Below are 16,893 nucleotides of genomic sequence, written 5' to 3' on the forward strand. Positions count from 1 at the left end.
ATGATCACCTTGAAAGAATAATAATTATCTCATGATTTATTAGTTATGACTGACTAAACATAAGCAATCTTGTATGCAGCTGTCCTCTCCAGCACCTTGTTATTCCCTCCCAGACCTTACAACTCTTAACCACCACATGAAATTTATCGTATTTCCTTTACCATGTCTTCTTTTGAGTAATTGCTTACACCAACTCCAAATAAGGTCTGGCCTGGGTTTTCTGCATGGATGCCAGTAATGCTGCAGTACCTGCTTTATAGCAGGTACAGCATACGTGGCACAGGCCATGGGGGAGGGGGCTCTCCAAAGATGTCACAGCTCCTGGGAACTAGGCATAGATGCTTATGGCACTGAAAAGATGGGTATTCTGCACCACTCCCAAACAAGAATGAGTAACACAGTTATCACTAAAATATTAAAAACAGACCAGCAAGCACGTTCCTCAGGCTGGTACTGGAGAGCCCGAGACAGGGGAGGAAAAAAAGCACTGCCTTATCTAACCCTACACTGCCTTCAAAGACACTGCAAACTGTGCAAACCATATCAGCCAGAGACACAGAACACAGTCCGTCACCTACCAGAAGAAACCATATTCATGCTAGTATTTTGGTAGGTTCCCTAATTATCCCCACTAGTTAACAAGGACAGAACCAGTGGCCTTCACTCAGTCTTCCTGCCTCATGTACTAAATCTATTTAAATTCAATCAACCACTGCTGTTAAAGGTTGTCAATGACTGCAATCCCATCCCATTTCTAGGCTGATACTGCATTTGTATATACAGTGGGGCCTCGACTTAAGAACTTAATCCGTATTGGAAGGCAGTTCTCAGGTCGAAAAGTTCTTAAGTCGAATCTGCATTTCCCATAGGAATGCATTGAAAACCATTTAATCCGTATCTGCTCTTTTCGTCCATAGAAACTAATGGGAAGCTGCTATTCCGCCTTCTGCCACTAGAGGGGGATATTTTTTCTTTTTTCCTTTTAACCTAAGATGACTTGGCTTTTAAAAAAAGGGAAAAAAAGAGTTTGTAACTTGAATCTAAGTTCGTAAGTTGAGTCCATATATTCCTATGAGAGCGGTTCGTAAGTCGAAACGTTCGTATGTCAAGCCGTTCGTAAGTCGAGACTCCACTGTATATTTTTAGTAGAGTGCTCCCCATTTTCCACATTTTAACTCTGATTAAAACAAGAGTATTTTGGATTTAGGACTAAGAACTCTCAAAGTAGTCTACCTAGTTGTTTCCGACATTCCACTCTAAACTTAAGCCTTTTCCCCCATCCCTTCTCCCCCACCCCACAATCTGTGATTGACAAAAGTGATTGTGGTACTTTAAATGACTAAATATTTCAATAACATATTGGTCTACACTATGTTATGCACTGTGAAGTAACATCTGACATATAGACCCTAATAAGGTTTTTGAGGTTAAGTGAGATTTTTAATTAATATTTTTAACAGTGCCCCCATGAGTTTCCATGGGCAAGTGGGATTTAAACCTAGGTCTTCTGAGTCCTTGTCTGTCACTCTTATCCACTACACCAGGGGTCCCCACCCTCTGGTCCGTGGACCAGGACCGGTCTGTGGCCTTAGAAGGAGTCGGCCGCCAGGATAGATGAGAGGTGAGCAGGAGCAGGAGGTGAGCGGCCAGTGAAGCGTGCTCCTATTAGGTTCTAAGCTACTGCTGATCTAATAGGAGGCAGAGCTTCAATTGCAGCTCACCTCCTGCTCCTGCTCGCCGCTCATCTGTCCTGGCACAATACATGTAATGAGTTTGATTCAAAGCTATCCTCCAACAACCTACTGAATAACAAATACCCCCCACAAGTCCCTGGTATCAAAAAGTTTGGGGACCACTGCACTACATTACCTCTATGAATATTCTGCTGCTGAACATCTAATGAAGTAAAGTTTAGTTGCTTCAAACACAAAAACAAATATGATTACAAATATTTGTTGAATAACCTATAACTTTTTACACAGTAAGTACACACATTTGAACGAATATGCTGACTGAAATGCTAAACATTCTGTTAAAAAAAAACTAAATACAGAATATTCAGGAAGTCTCTTCTCAGCTTTTCCCATAACAATTTCTCTTCCCAATACAGTGAAAACAAAGTCAGGAAACTGAAGGTTAACAGAGTATTCTGATAATGCAATGGTAACATTCTGTTTGTATTGACTTCTGCCAGATCTAATTTGGCATAGTGAGTAGTGCTGAGATACAAACCAAATTTATGGTGACCCCAATAGGGTTTTCAAGGTATATAAAATGTTCAAGGAGTGATTTACGATTACTACTCCTCCCCCGTGTGAGTTTCCATGCCTGAAAGAGTATTTGAACCCATGTCTCCTGGATCCTAGTCCAACATTCTACCCACTGGCCTTCTTCAGTGATAAAGAAGAGATATAATGAAGATCATGACATTAAGTAGGATTCAAGCTAAATGTACTGAGTTAGAATTGATTTGCTTTCTCCAAAATGCAGAAATTAGACTAAAAACAGACTGTTTCCTTCCAAAAAAATTCCAATATACAATCTCTTTCAAGTTACTGAGAAGTATTTATGCATTCCTGAAGATACTAGAAACATAATCCATAAGACTCATTAATTAGAAATTCCAGAAAATTTTAGAAGGAACTAGCTAGAAAAAAAATCCTGTTAGTGTTCAGATAAAAAGACTGCCATATATCCTTCAGGATCATCAAAACAACTGCTTTTGCTTATCATTCCAAAATCTAACCCATTCATTTTCAGATCCATTTGTCATCTCATTTCTGCACTTTACATAACTGGACATTTTTTTCTAAATGATCAATATAATTGAAAAAAGAACACAAATGAATCCTAGCCCTGCCTGCTCTTTTTAAAACTGTGTTGTTGGCACTTAATATTCCCACAAGGATCAAACTGGTTTCTATACGGCAACATTGCAACACTAAAACTGCCTGCCCTAATGCTCAAAGATATTTTAAGTAGTCTTTTGAAACTAACATTCCATAGAAGGCAATATTTCAAGAGACGCATTCTTCATTTAAATTTATATTCTTATTAAAGCCTAAATCTAATTATTAGTCCCAGCTAGAGCAGATCTACTGAAAAACTAAATAACTGCCAACTTACCATTCAAAACTGATTCAATTTGTCTACTCTAGCAATTAGATTTAAGTTCATACAGAGTAGCAGAAATTAAATTGACATACCTGTTTTTATTTATTAAAAGTACCGTTCAACCAACCATGTTACTTCATTAATTTAAATTATATGGTATCTTCTGCCTACATATCCCTTGAAATCTAAGGCAGCTAAACAACATTGTGTTATAAGCCTCTGGGTCATTATAAGCAGAAAAAGCTCCAACCTTTTCAAAATCCCTCCAATTATCACTTCCTGGATTACAATGTGAAGACTCACTGCACTTTGAATCAAAGCAAATTAAATATGTGGTACAAAAGGCACAATTCTTCGAAAATAAGCTAAATCCAACATTAGTTCTACTTAGTAGATTTTATGAGATGAAGAGCTGTTGACTCTGCCCTTAATTTTGCCTCTCATTTCAGTGGGTCAGTTCTAGGTTGGTGAACACTGGATTCAGCTCATGATTCAGATTTCAACAGTCTTAACAGTCTCACTATAGAATGTCACATATACCTCATGCGATAATGAAGCCGGAGCGCAGTTTTGTCATCTATTTGGAAGACATTATTTGGTGCATACCACAGGTTTCTGCTTTCATCAAAGAGCGCAAACAGATTATGGCATAATGGAGATATAGCTGTCGAAATGAAAGGATAAAAGACAATTAATTCAGTAGATACTTTGAAAAGTTGCATATAAAATGCCTCCTAAAAAGTAAAAGGTGATTACATAAGCTGTTTGCTATTTGTAACAATACAGGTATAAAAAATCTTATAAATTCTATTGATTGCAGTCATCAGAACTATAACAAAATGCTAGATTTCAGTTTTCGCTATAGAGGGCAACAAAAGATCGGAAGAATTAGTAGTACATGTGAAACCTACAGTTAAATGAGATTAATCATAAAAACACTGTACATGCAGATAGGCTGCACTCTCTGTGTCCAATCTAGCAAGAACACTCAGCATTACAGATATATAAGAATATGTTTGGAAATATTAAATCCAGAAATCTATATTCTATTTGGACACTCATTCCCACATGAGCCACTAGAACGATTAGGAGCAGATCATGTGTTCTGTGCATGTTCTACTTGATTCTTGATTGTTCAATTTTCTCCCCAACAGGAACACACAATACACCATACTCTGAATCTTTTAACAATGTTCCTGAAAATGAATTATAATGCGCTATCAACTTCTCCAAGCTGAGTTGCACAGTTTCAAGACTTACAAGAAGATATATGGGCAAATATAATGTATACACAGGTTAGAACAAATACACGTGAAAGTATCTGGCAGTTTTGAAAAAAAATTAATCAGCATTAACAAATGGGTTGTTAAAATAATGATTGTAAATTATAATAAATAGCTATTATTCAGCAATCGGTATTAGTAAACCTGTTACAGTATATCTATCAACAAGAGGAAAAAAGACAGATTTGTAAGCAACTGAGCACTAGGGAAAGAAAGTAACATTTTGTTTCCAAATCCACACTGAACCTGAGGTACAAAGTAGACATTCTGTGGGACTGTAACCTAGCACCTGTAAACAATGACACCAAGTTTGAGCCTTTTGCCATGCAGTTGACTAATGATGTTTCCGCCAAAAGCCCTCCAGCAACTCAAAAGTGGAAGGACACACTCTTTCAAATGGTTATCTGCAGCTGGTATTTCAAGGCATATTGCATCTGATACTGGAAGCAATATGGAACCCTTGATCCTCATGAACATGTATAACCACTTTTTCAACTCATCCAAGTTGAGAGCCATCACTTACATATTATGGAATAAATATTATGGAATAAATTCCACTACTTGATTATTTGCTATGTGAAGCTCTTCCTCTACCTATTCTGATCCAGCTTCACTACATCCTTCAAATTCCAGCATTCTGAGAGAGGGAGAAAATAAATATCTCCCTATTCATTCTAACTCACAGCTGCACTATCATGTCCCCACTCACACACTTTTCTTCCCAGCTAAGAAGCCCCAAATGTTCATTCTTTTCATAGGCCAATTGCACTAGGCTGTGGATTGTTCTGCACCCGCTCTACAATATTCTTTTCCTAGGCACTCTGACTGGAATGTTCAAGGGTGGTCACAATCTCAGGATCGAAGTCCTGGGACTTTCTGTGCCGCAGAGACTATAACAATATTGCCTACCCGACTACACCACCTGACTGCAGTCCTCACAGACATTGAGAAATTGATTTTCTAAGGAATAGTACAATGTTGCAAGTAATCCCTGTTATAAGGTAAAGAATTTGGAATGATTTGGGCTTGCATGATTAATGAAAGCCATGAACTTTATATAAATCTGTCCTTCTTATTGACTGATATGGACTAATCTGGCTGCCTGTATGAATCAACTCTCCTTATGGGTGTGAGGCTGGCCTAGGGGAACTCTCATGATGAACACGAGAAAGACATTTTCAGTGACCTACCCACCATAATCCCAAGATGTTTTCCTAATTAGGCACTACAGGCCCAGATTCCCTTCAAGATATACTGTATGTGAAATTTCAAATGGCTCATTCCAATGTGCATCACTTTACACTCACTTGCAAGGAAGGTCATTTACCATTTCAATGCCCATTTCACGAGTTTTTGACAAATCTTGGCAAAACTTTTCACTGTCCCTTTCTTTAAAACAAATAATTTAGTACTGTCAGCAAAATTTTGCTACTCATCTGCTTAACTTCAGATCATTTATGGATATGTTAAAAAGAATGGGTTCCAATACAAATCCTAGAGGGAGATTGGTGTTTACATCCCTCCATAGAGATAGCTAATCATTTATTCCTAGCATCTGTTCTTTAACATCTAACAGCACTAAAAGTGACCTCTGTCATCTCATGCCTGCTAAATTTGCTAAGGAAGCTTTGGTGAATGATTTTGTCAAAATACAGTGACCTATTCCATCCACATGCTTGTTGACACTCTTACAAAAACTCTAAAAGCTTAAAAACGACTTACCTTTGCAAAAGTCAAGTTGATTTTTCTTTTCAGTCAAAATTTCTCATTCTGTTTGCTCAAAATTTTATTTTTACTAATGCTTTCTACCAATGTATCCAGAACAGATATTAAGCCTGCCACACAGTAATTGGCCAGATCCCTCTGAAAGTGTCCCTGTGTAGATTAAAAAGCAAGATAGGAGACTACTGAACTTACAGCATTTCTGGGCAGCTTCAATGCAAAGGTCTTCTGCTGTGTACCAGCCAGATGTATATATAAGAGAAGGCTTCTCTTGTAAATAAAATGCTACTTCTAGTCCTTGCTCTTGAGTTTCTGTGTTCATGTCATTTTTCTTGGAACTTCTCATTTTTGCACAGAAAGCCATGGCTTTACAGTCTTCTTTTACATTAAAATACTACATATATGGAAGGAAAGAGTGACACAAAAATAGACAGTTACATTTTTATTATAGCTTTATTTTCGTGTATTGCAGATAAAACTGTGTTATAACAGTTCTATGGTCTCTAAATTGTGTTTAGAGTCAATGAGAGTGCAAACAGAAATTACACAGGATCTAGAAAACTGAAACAACATACTAGTGAAAGCCAGGATCTCAGCTATCTTCAAAGCTAGGTGGTATATAATAGATGTCTCACTGAATTATTCTTTTTTGAGTAATATGGAGATAACATGTAAGTTTGTGGGGCTGAGGCTACCCAAAGTGTAGCTATTATCTGATCAAAGATGAATATGTGTCTTGTTAAAGAAGACCTGTTTTGAAATTTCTAACACTCTTTACACCTAAAACCCTCAGAAGGTAGTATAAAAATAACACACAGTATAATACTAAGGGTAATACCTAAGGGGTGTGTGTGAGTGCCAGGATCCAATAGAACAGCTGAGAGATGGGCAGAGGGGCTGTTCTATTGGATCCTGGTGCTGTTTCCTCCTAAGGGGTGTGTGTGAGCAGAGCACCAAACAGCTGAGAGGCGGCAACCAGCTGAGAGGCGGGCGGAGGGGGGCATTTTATTAATAATAAATCCTGAGAGGGTTGCCACCTCAGCTGTTCAGAGTTGTGCTCACACACACCCCTTAGGAGGAAACAGCGGCAGGATCCAATAGAACAGTCGGACTCAAACATCCGAGGGAGAATCCCCGCGCGCGCCAAAGAGGCAGATGAATGCGGCACAGGTGGGCAGCGTTCTGGGCCATTGTTACAGACACTCTTTGGTCTCCGGGTCTGCCTGGTAAGTGACTTTTTTTTGCCCATAGGAACGCATTAACGAAATTTCAATGTGTTCCTATGGGAAACCGCGCCTCGCAAGATGAAAATTTTTGCAAGAAACGTCTTGCAAGTCACTGAAAAACTCGCAAAACGCTTTCGCCTTGTGAGTTTTTCATTCTGTGAGGCATTCGTCTTGTGTGGCATCACTGTACAACTCAGCATGTTACTACTGCACAAGTTAGAATGCTAGCTTCTCTTCTACTCTCTCTTTCTGTGTCCTAATTTGGGTCTGCACTTGAGAGACCCAACTAGATGTTTCATAATGTAGTGCACACTGGGCATCCTTTCAAATTGACATAAATACCAAAACTACAGAGTACAGAATACCTGAGGAAAACTGAGAGTTAGAGTCCTTGAAGAAACCCGGGTGGAACTGAGCCTCAAAATGACTAACAGTATCCCCAGAAGACTCCAGGATGAGACTGGCCATTTCAAATCTACTTGGGCCTCTACTGCACTGTGTTTTAGGCTCCAGAGATAAAACATGGATATGAACTTTCAGTTCTCAAAAAAGGAGCTTGTGTGGCTTACTGAGGTCCTAATTCCACCTACACACTAATTGTAACTCCCTGGGCTCAGTCACTATTTATCTCTGGTGATGCCAAGTTCAGATGAGCTTCTCATTCTTTAGTTAACTGGATATTTGCATTCATTTGACTAGATGTTGTACTTTGTAATGGTTCACCAAGTACTATAACAAATGCTACACTCTTTTTGCTTGACTTCACGACTTCCTCTGGTAAAAAAATAAAAACAATTATTTCCCCTATATTGATATTCTTATATAAACCTATGAATTAATTGTCACTTCTTGCAAAAGTTAGTTCCAGTGCACAAAATATTTTCTCAGAATAAATTGCACCGCTACAGATTGCCTGTCCCCTGCTGAAAGGGACCATCCTCCTATTTTATATTAACTAACAGGAAGCAAAGACTAAGTTAGGGTTGTAATTAATTTGGTGGTGCAGGATTGGGTTTTGAGCTGCTAAGCTGCACTTACACTAAAACAAGCAGGCATCATTTTTAAACAAAGAAAACAAACCTGCATTTATATGGATGACTCACTTTCCAAGCTGCTTAAATGAGGATGTCACTTCAAAGCAATTAAGAATCAATTCAACCCTGGTCAAAAGCAAAGAAAAAGAAAATCAATGCACAAGTTTTTAGGTTACAGAAAAATAACAAGCTCTTAACTTCTCCAGTGCACACCTTCCCCTGAAGACTTCATTTGTACATGTAAAAAGCCCTGAAGGTGTAAATCTGCGTGAGCACATTCAATCTCATCTGATTTCAGAAGCTAAATACGGTCAGCTTCTGTTAATACCTAGATGGGAGATGAGCAGGCAATACCAGGGATCTCCAGATACAGCTAGGAATCATGCCTGAAACCAGGAGAGCCATTGCTGCTCAAAGTCGACCACAACAAGCTAGACTGACCAATAGTATGAAACTGTATAATACAGCTTCCTATGTTTCTGCATGCCTCTTTACAACTGCCATCATTAAGGAAGATGTTCATATCTCTGATGTTTCTCAAAGCATTTGTGCTATCTTTATCACTATACCATTTAACAAGGGAAAGGTTCCTCCCCATCTTCTCTCTCTTGCTGATTTGATGCCTAAAAACAGCTGAGAGCAGAAATGCCATGTGCATGGGGTCATCCTTTGTTGGCTCAATACATAAGATATTGGTGAGAAAAAGGTCTTCTTTCTGTTGTTCAACAGCAAGCTCTCAGAAATGTCTTGCAGATATTCTGTTTTAGCTTTCACTATCTGAGTTTGATGTGGTAAAGGTAAAGGTAAAGGTTCCCCTTGACAATTTTTGTTCAGTCATGTTCGACTCTAGGGGGCGGTGCTCATCCCCATTTCCAAGCCATAGAGCCAGCGTTTTGTCCGAAGACAATCTTCCGTGCTCACATGGCCAGTGCGACTTAGACACGGAACGCTGTTACCTTCCCACCGAAGTGGTCCCTATGTATCTACTTGCATTTGCATGCTTTCGAACCGCTAGGTTGGCGGGAGCTGGGACAAGCGACGGGTGCTCACTCCGTCGTGTGGATTCGATCTTACGACTGCTGGTCTTCTGACCCTGCAGCACAGGCTTCTGCGGTTTAGCCCGCAGCGCCTGAGTTTGATGTGGACAAAGTCTTTTATTAGGTGTTCTTAATGTGATCTGCTTAGTGAATTGCTTAAATGAATCATAAAGCTGATTACTGAAACTGGATATTAAATGATCTATTGGTATGTGATATGTTTATTTAAATCTGAAATGTTTTAAATGAATTGTAATTAATTGACTGTTAATGAAATATAATCAAGGCTATTGTTATCATGTGTTTTAAGAATCACTCTGAGCATGTGACATGGAAAACACAGAACACATGCTATTGAATTTTTAGTATCTCACAATAAAAAGGATTTATCATTGAAAAATGCATTTCTGCCATATCCATTAAAATAATTTGGTATGTGCAGCTTAGACACTACATTAAATGTAAAGAATAAAAAGACCTACTTTCCGCAAAATCTCAACATATATCAAAGCTATTGCCTTTGAGAACTGCAATACACTATACTTAATCTTTAGCTCATTTCCAATTACATCAACTATTCCAGGAATACAAGAAATAGAAGTGCAATTCTTTCATAATAATCTTCTGGGGGACATGACAATCAATGTCTAGTCAATATGTACTCATTGCAGAGCTGTCTTGGTATCTTTGCGTTCAATAAAGTGACTTTGTACTCTTCTTAAAAGCCTTTGTTCTGCAACAACTTAGGGTATGAGTGAAGAACCTGTGGCCCTCCAGATGTTGTTGGACTACAAATTCCACTGTGACTGTCCATTGGCCATTGGTCTGGAGCTGATAAGAATTAGAGTCTAACAACATCTATTCATCACATTTACTGAACTGCATAATTTAAATTTCCCACCATTTCACTTCAGATGACTGCCACAATTTCTTAGGGATTTTATGAAGGGGGAAAAAGGAGAGTGATCCTGAACTGTGTTGTGCTTGAACCCACTCCATCTGCATCCCTAGCTGACCTGGCTGTATCAATTAGCAACAGTTTTCCATAATGCAGATACCTGATTTAGCATACAGATCTGAAAAGAACATAATTGTTATGATTAATGATGGATTCTGGGAGATATGTCATACACTAAATTAAGCTTTTGTTTACTGGAAAATAATTACTGTTATAATATTAATGTAGGGAAGAAATTCTACAGCACTGGATGGGGTTTACCAAAATCTATAGTCTACATGAAAAATTTACATCCTTGCCCATAATAGCTGCTTAATGATGAATGACATTTCATTACTGGAAGAAGTCTACAAGGGCAGCCACTAAAATCACAGCTCTATTATGGACTTTATAACAGTATGAAGAAAGAAAAGGCAGTAAGATATTCTCTTGTTAACTTATTTGGATAGGAATGGGACATAGGCCCCTTTCTGGCTCTTTCTGAGTTTTTGTCACTATTCAGATTTGTGAAGAAATGTTCAGTTAAGAAGTCAGTCTTCTTACATTTTCCACAGGGAGGCTCATCCTTTTTTTAATTAACTGAATGACTTCATTTGTGATGGTGAGCAATGCCAAGCCTTATAATATCAATTATTTGATTTGTAACTAGCTTATTTACGGTATTTACAGTAGCTGAAACTCTGGCACAGCAAAGGAAAAATTCCACAAGAAGAAAAAAAACAAGAGAAGTCTGCCGAGAGCACAATGCCTTTACACATATCTAGGGTATGTGTACAGTAATTGGAATGCTATGTAGAACTCTGGTCACTACACTTCTAGAAGGTTAATCAATGGGCTGAACAACTCCTCTATAAAAAGAACAAAATGAATGCCGGGCTCAAACCCACAATCATACAGTGAAGCTGAACTGTGGGAGATTCAGGTCAAATAAACTGAAGCAAAAACAAACCATGGAATGCACTCCCACAAAATGCAGAGATGATAACCACTTAGATATTTTTTAAAAAATAAGATACATTCATGAAGGATAAGGCTATTAGTGGCTACCAGCCATAATGGCTATGCCCAATGCTATAGACACTGTGTCTCTGAAAAACAGTTGCCAGAGAACACAAGAAGAGTGCTATTGCATTCATTTTGTGAGTCTCTCATAGGCATCAAGTTGGCCAATGTTACATATGTTACATATGCTGGACTAGACAGATATTAAGTGCAATGCAGCATTACACATGTTTTTTAGAGAGAGGATTTTAGGCCTTAGGAAGATGCTGGGCTTATACAGATTTTGTGTGTGTGTGAACAGCTGTTTCAAAGGTGTACAGCGGAAATCAGTTTTCACTTCTGCTACCAAAATATCTCATGCTAATACTGAAAAAATAAACACAATAACTCAAGTAGGTTAGACTTCTTTGATATTAATTTCTGTTGTAGAACAATCCAGTTGAAGCCTTTTCGGTTGTTTCTCTGAAGCCAAACCACTCACTACCACAGCTGATGGGTGGGAAACAGGAATCAGTCCACACAGATCATTACACTGGATTTATATCTAATCTACTCTAAGACTGTGCTAGGATTGCTATGATGAGTGCTCCTCAAGAAGATAGCTGCAGCATTCTAAAAAGGAAGGAAGTAATAAAACCCTGGAAAGGGTCACCATAAGATAAAGCTGATTTGCTAACACGTGATCATTATTAATGTCAGGGATGGGCAGTGTCCCCAAACTACAGAGATTGATATCAAAACAGAACTGGAGACATGTCTAAGAAGAATGAGAGTTCAAGCTCCTGTTATAAAGAATGACACCTAATGAGGATACAACAAATTTTGTTTCCTGGCAGACTTGTAGAGATAATAGGACTCGGACACAGAATGACTAAAAAGAGGATATAATGAAATATGTGACTTCTTTGATGAGCTAGTCCTCCCTAGAACAAAAGTGATGCTGGGAAATATTAGCACCCAACCACCCCAAGGTTAGCTTAGAGGGATCTTTCCAGTCAAGTTTTTTTTCCACCCACATCTCACATAGAGATGTTGAAGTATTTTTTTCTGGTCTTCTAGAAGTTTGACTTTCAGGTAGGTGACACATCACAGATCTCAAAGAACTGTCACAATTTCAAATTTAAAAGATCAACTCCAACTGCAGTAAGTATATGACTAAATTCATATGTGCCTGCATGGTACTGTACTGACTTCAGATCTAGGAATTTTTTCCATAATGCCATCACAGCTTTTTCACATAGTACGATACTGTATATCATAATGTATCAGGCAAAGTTTATCATAGATTCCTTGTGTCAAACACTGCAAGAATTCAACACTTTGTTATACTGTCCCCAGGTATGGTATGCATAACATTTGACAAGCCACTTCCTTCCTTCTAGGAAGTGGAATATCTGTTTATGGCTATTATTCAAGAGACATTCAAGCACAAACAAAAGGCTTGTAGCTAGCCCTGTTAAAACCTCCATTTTAAACTCTGAACAGCTCACATCAATACCGTAACAAACTGCTTGTGAGAAAAAATTCAGCTTCCAGTAGGACTTGGCCAAACCTCAAAAAGAAAAGAAAAATGTCATTTCTCAAAATTTGCAGCTGTTTCTTTTGGGTTCCCTCAGTGTGATCACTGCCTTTCCTCCTTTGCACATGAAAAAGTTCTCTTTATTTTGTATCAGAAAAAGATTGGCTCCTAAAAGAAAAACCTGTGCTTAAGGTATGGCAAAAATCTATAAAATCCTTATGCATGCATGCAGCTTATTTATAGAGAATCATAGAATTCACTTTAGCCTGTACAGGCCACCATTAGTGATCGGTGGAGAGGCAGGCCTGGAAGTATGGTCAACTGGTCCTTACATATTCTTTTCCTCTGTATTGATGTAAAAACATTCACTTTTAATGGAGGGACCAAACTGGTACCATTCGAGGCCTAAATTACTTTTCTTTCAAATTAGGTGCAATAAGTCAGGTGCCTTGCAATGTCTAATGTTGTGATAATTGTTTTTTATATACATTAGATTTTTCTAATGTGAGAAATGCAGGAACAGAACTTTGTGGAAGGCATTCTAAGAAGGAACAGATATAAATTCTCAAGTACTACATCTATAACCAGGAAAAATAATGATATGAATCAGCTGCCCTATATTTAACTATAGCAAAGCAAAAGCAAAGTGTGCTGCTTATATATTGTCCCATAGTGCTTCAAGCAATCTCTGAGTGGTTTACAAGTTAATTATGCAGGCTATACATTGCCCCTTCCCACAGCAAGCTGGGTACTCATTTTACTGACCTCGGAAGGATAGAAGGCTGAGTCAACCTTGAGCCGGCTACCTGGGATTGAACCCCAGGTCGTGAGTAAAGTTTTGGATGCAGTACAGCAGTTTAACCACTGCGCCACGAGGCTCACTCATAGGAATGGTCCAAACTGATTAGAATAACATTGTTTAGGCACCTCCTAAAATAATGTTACAAACACCAGAACCTGGCTTTGAAGTGTCTCCCTCAATACTCCCTTTTAAAAAATGTAATGTAGTATGTTCTCTATAGTGAGTAAACTACCACAGTGGTTACCAACCATGAATAACCTTAGTGTTCTTGGACTGCAACTCGCAGAAGGATTCGCCACCAGTTGTGCTGGCCGCGGGTTGCTCAAGGTTGGGAACCTCTGAACTAGCACATTAGGTTTCTCAGTTACACATTTTTAGTCCTCTGGTGACACAGTGGGGAAGTGTTCCTTCTTATATGAGGTGACTGGGAAGGATTTTTTTCTCAGTATTTAAAGTTTTAAACAAAGGTCACCTCCCAGAGAACAGCAGAGGGCTTTGCCACATGTCTTCAATGTTAAGAGTACTGTGTTTCCCCGAAAATAAGACAGGATCTTATATTAATTTTTAATTCCAAAAATGCATTAGGGCTTATTTTCAGACGTGGTTTTTTTATGTACAACAATCTACATTTATTCAAATACAGTCATGTCATCTTTTTCTGGTTGCTGCATAGTGGTGGATGGTGGGGTTTCAATTAAATGGGGCTTATTTTTGGGGTAGGGCTTACATTACGAGTATCCTGAAAAATCATACTAGGGCTTATTTTCAGGTTAGGTCTTATTTTCAGGGAAACAGGGTAATAAGACAGCAACATCCTGAAAAAAAATTGCTAACCACCCTTCCTGTGGGGCCTTACCTTCTCACATTGCTTAGCCACTCCTAGGAAGTGCGGCTAGCACTTTAAGGATGCAGCAGGTCCTGTACTCATTTAAATCTTCCAACAGGTTTAAAACAGTAAAACAGGTTTAAAACAAAGGCCCTCCACATACCGCATTTGCCGTCGATGACCCCCCAACATTTCCACTCAAAATATAGAGTTTGTATATTTCTGAAGGGAAATGGTGGGAGTTTAGAAAGATAAGGGAGAGGAGGAGGGCAAGCGGCCGGGCAGGCGGCAGCAGAGGAGGAGGGCGAGGAGGAGGGCAAGCAGTCGGGTGGGCGGTGGCGGAGAAGGAAGAGGAGGGCAAGCGGCCGGGCAGGCGGCAACAAGGAGGACAAGGAGGAGAAGAAGCGGCTGGGTGGGCGGCAGCAAAGGAGGAAGAGGAGGGCGAGAAGGATGGCAAGTGGCCAGGCGGACGGTGGTGGAGGAGGGCGAGGAGGAGGGCAAGCGGCTCTCGGCGGCGGACAGGCGAGTGAGCAGCTGGCTCAGTGGTGCGGGGCGGTGGGCTCTGGCCACTCAGGCATGGCTGGCTCTGCTTCTCTCCCTCCGTACGGACCGACCAACCGCCTGCTTGCCTGGCCGCCGTGGCCCCACATCACTCACGGCAGCAGCTCCTTCTGAAGTGCACCCAGCGTATAAGACGACTCCCCCACTTGGAGGCATTTTTTCAAGGCAAAAAAGTCATCTTATACGCCGGCAAATACGGTAACATAAACAAGGTGAAGCAACATTCTTTTCAGCAGGTACGGAGTAGTGTGTACAAGCATCACTTATGCCAAAAAGCCCAAGTTCAAGACTCAACTTTAAAAAGAATTGAAGAAAAGCCATTGCTATTTTTAAGCTCAATAACAATCATTACCTCAACAGATCACTTGCAACCTTTGGAAAAAATCTCATCAATTTTTAATATAATGAATTTAAGACCTATTAAAATAGTTTCTTTTTCAAGAGACCCAATACTGAATAATGCACAAAAGAACACTATACTAAACAGCAAACAACTTTTCAGAATTCTTTTAAAGAGACAAAGAGGGGCACTCCTCTACCTGCTTCATTCAGAGTTGGAGGATCCTACAGAGTAGATGAAAAAGTGGCAAAAGAGAGGGGAAAATGAAGCCTACTCATACAAAATTGGATGTCATGATGAATTTAAAAAACCTGTTGTCCACATATGTATAAACTCTTACAGTACCCTCCAGCACTGCCTGCTCTGATATTTTGCTTATAACGAACAGGCAGATGACGGCAGCTGACATCCCCAGAGCCTTCAATAATGTATTAACTTCTAACTGGCAAATCACATTGCTTTTGAGAAGTAAGCGCCTAAAAATCACCAAGAACATTCATCTAAATGAATACACATTATATTACAGAATAATTACAGTGGACCTGAAAGCAAAAGAGTCTATTAAAATTTTAAAATTCTTTACGTTTGTTGATTTAATGCCATGGCCCTGGTTCTCTGCATAAATGTATTTTCCCCATAATACTCCCTGAAGGTTTGTATAACAAGGTTAGTTAAAGATCCAACACAGAACTAATAATATATAACACCATAGTAGAATATATCCCTTATCCTGTGCTAGAGTAGCATTAGAAGATTGTTGGTATGTAAAATCATTCTGAATAATTTTGGTAGTATTAAGTGTACTGCTAAAACATCAAAAAAAATCTTCATATTTGGACGGCTGTCTCTAAAAACAAGGATACCTTCCTTAATCATCATCAACATCATCATCACGTGCAATCATGTCAATTCTGAGTTATGTTGAGCTTTTTCAGGTTTTCCAGGTAGAAGATAGAAGTGGTTTACCATTCCTTTCTTCTGTGGGCATTCTGGGATGGTGCAGCTTGCCAAAGGCCACATAGGCTGGCTCTATTCACAGGAGGCACAGTGACAAAACCCCAACCTCTGACTCCGCAGACAGTTACATAAACAACTGAGTTATCCTTCTCTAGTGGTGGAGGAAAAAAAACTTATCTCCATTCTGTCACAGAGTTTGACCGAAAAAGTAAAATATTTCCCACAGTTGTTTCCCAAGACTCAAAATAAAATCACTTCTACACACTCTAGTCCCGACTAGAAACTCATCTATGAGAGACAACACAGTACCAAACAGGGAAAGGCCTACATCATTTTCTTTACCATATGGTCATTTTCACTCACACAACCCTTATATACCCTATATACATTCTAAGGACAATGACCAACACATAATGAGATGTGGAGGAGACAGTGATGAACCTCCCCAGATGAAAAATAACATCTATCTTCTCAGAATCCATCAGACTGATTTTCCTGTTGTCCTATTATTC

The 16,893-nt window shown here is 39.2% G+C and overlaps 1 protein-coding gene across 3 annotated transcripts in view; it reads right to left on the reverse strand.

The window, feature by feature from the left end:
- Window positions 1-16,893, reverse strand: part of JAK1 (Janus kinase 1) — a 59,156-nt gene that overhangs the window by 31,266 nt on the left and 10,997 nt on the right. Inside the window, exons 2-4 of one of the 3 annotated variants that reach the window (XM_020806099.3) lie at window positions 8,426-8,505; window positions 6,315-6,513; window positions 3,655-3,778 (exon numbers count right to left, since the gene is read on the reverse strand). In XM_020806099.3, the coding sequence (XP_020661758.3) occupies window positions 3,655-3,778; window positions 6,315-6,513; window positions 8,426-8,431 (329 nt within the window). In that variant the 5' untranslated portion in view covers window positions 8,432-8,505. The remainder of the gene's footprint in view (window positions 1-3,654; window positions 3,779-6,314; window positions 6,514-8,425; window positions 8,506-16,893) is intronic. The other 2 variants (XM_020806100.3, XM_078392948.1) reach the window with 2 other exon arrangements.

Source organism: Pogona vitticeps, chromosome 4 (genome assembly GCF_051106095.1).
Source record: "Pogona vitticeps strain Pit_001003342236 chromosome 4, PviZW2.1, whole genome shotgun sequence".
Taxonomy (NCBI): domain Eukaryota; kingdom Metazoa; phylum Chordata; class Lepidosauria; order Squamata; family Agamidae; genus Pogona; species Pogona vitticeps.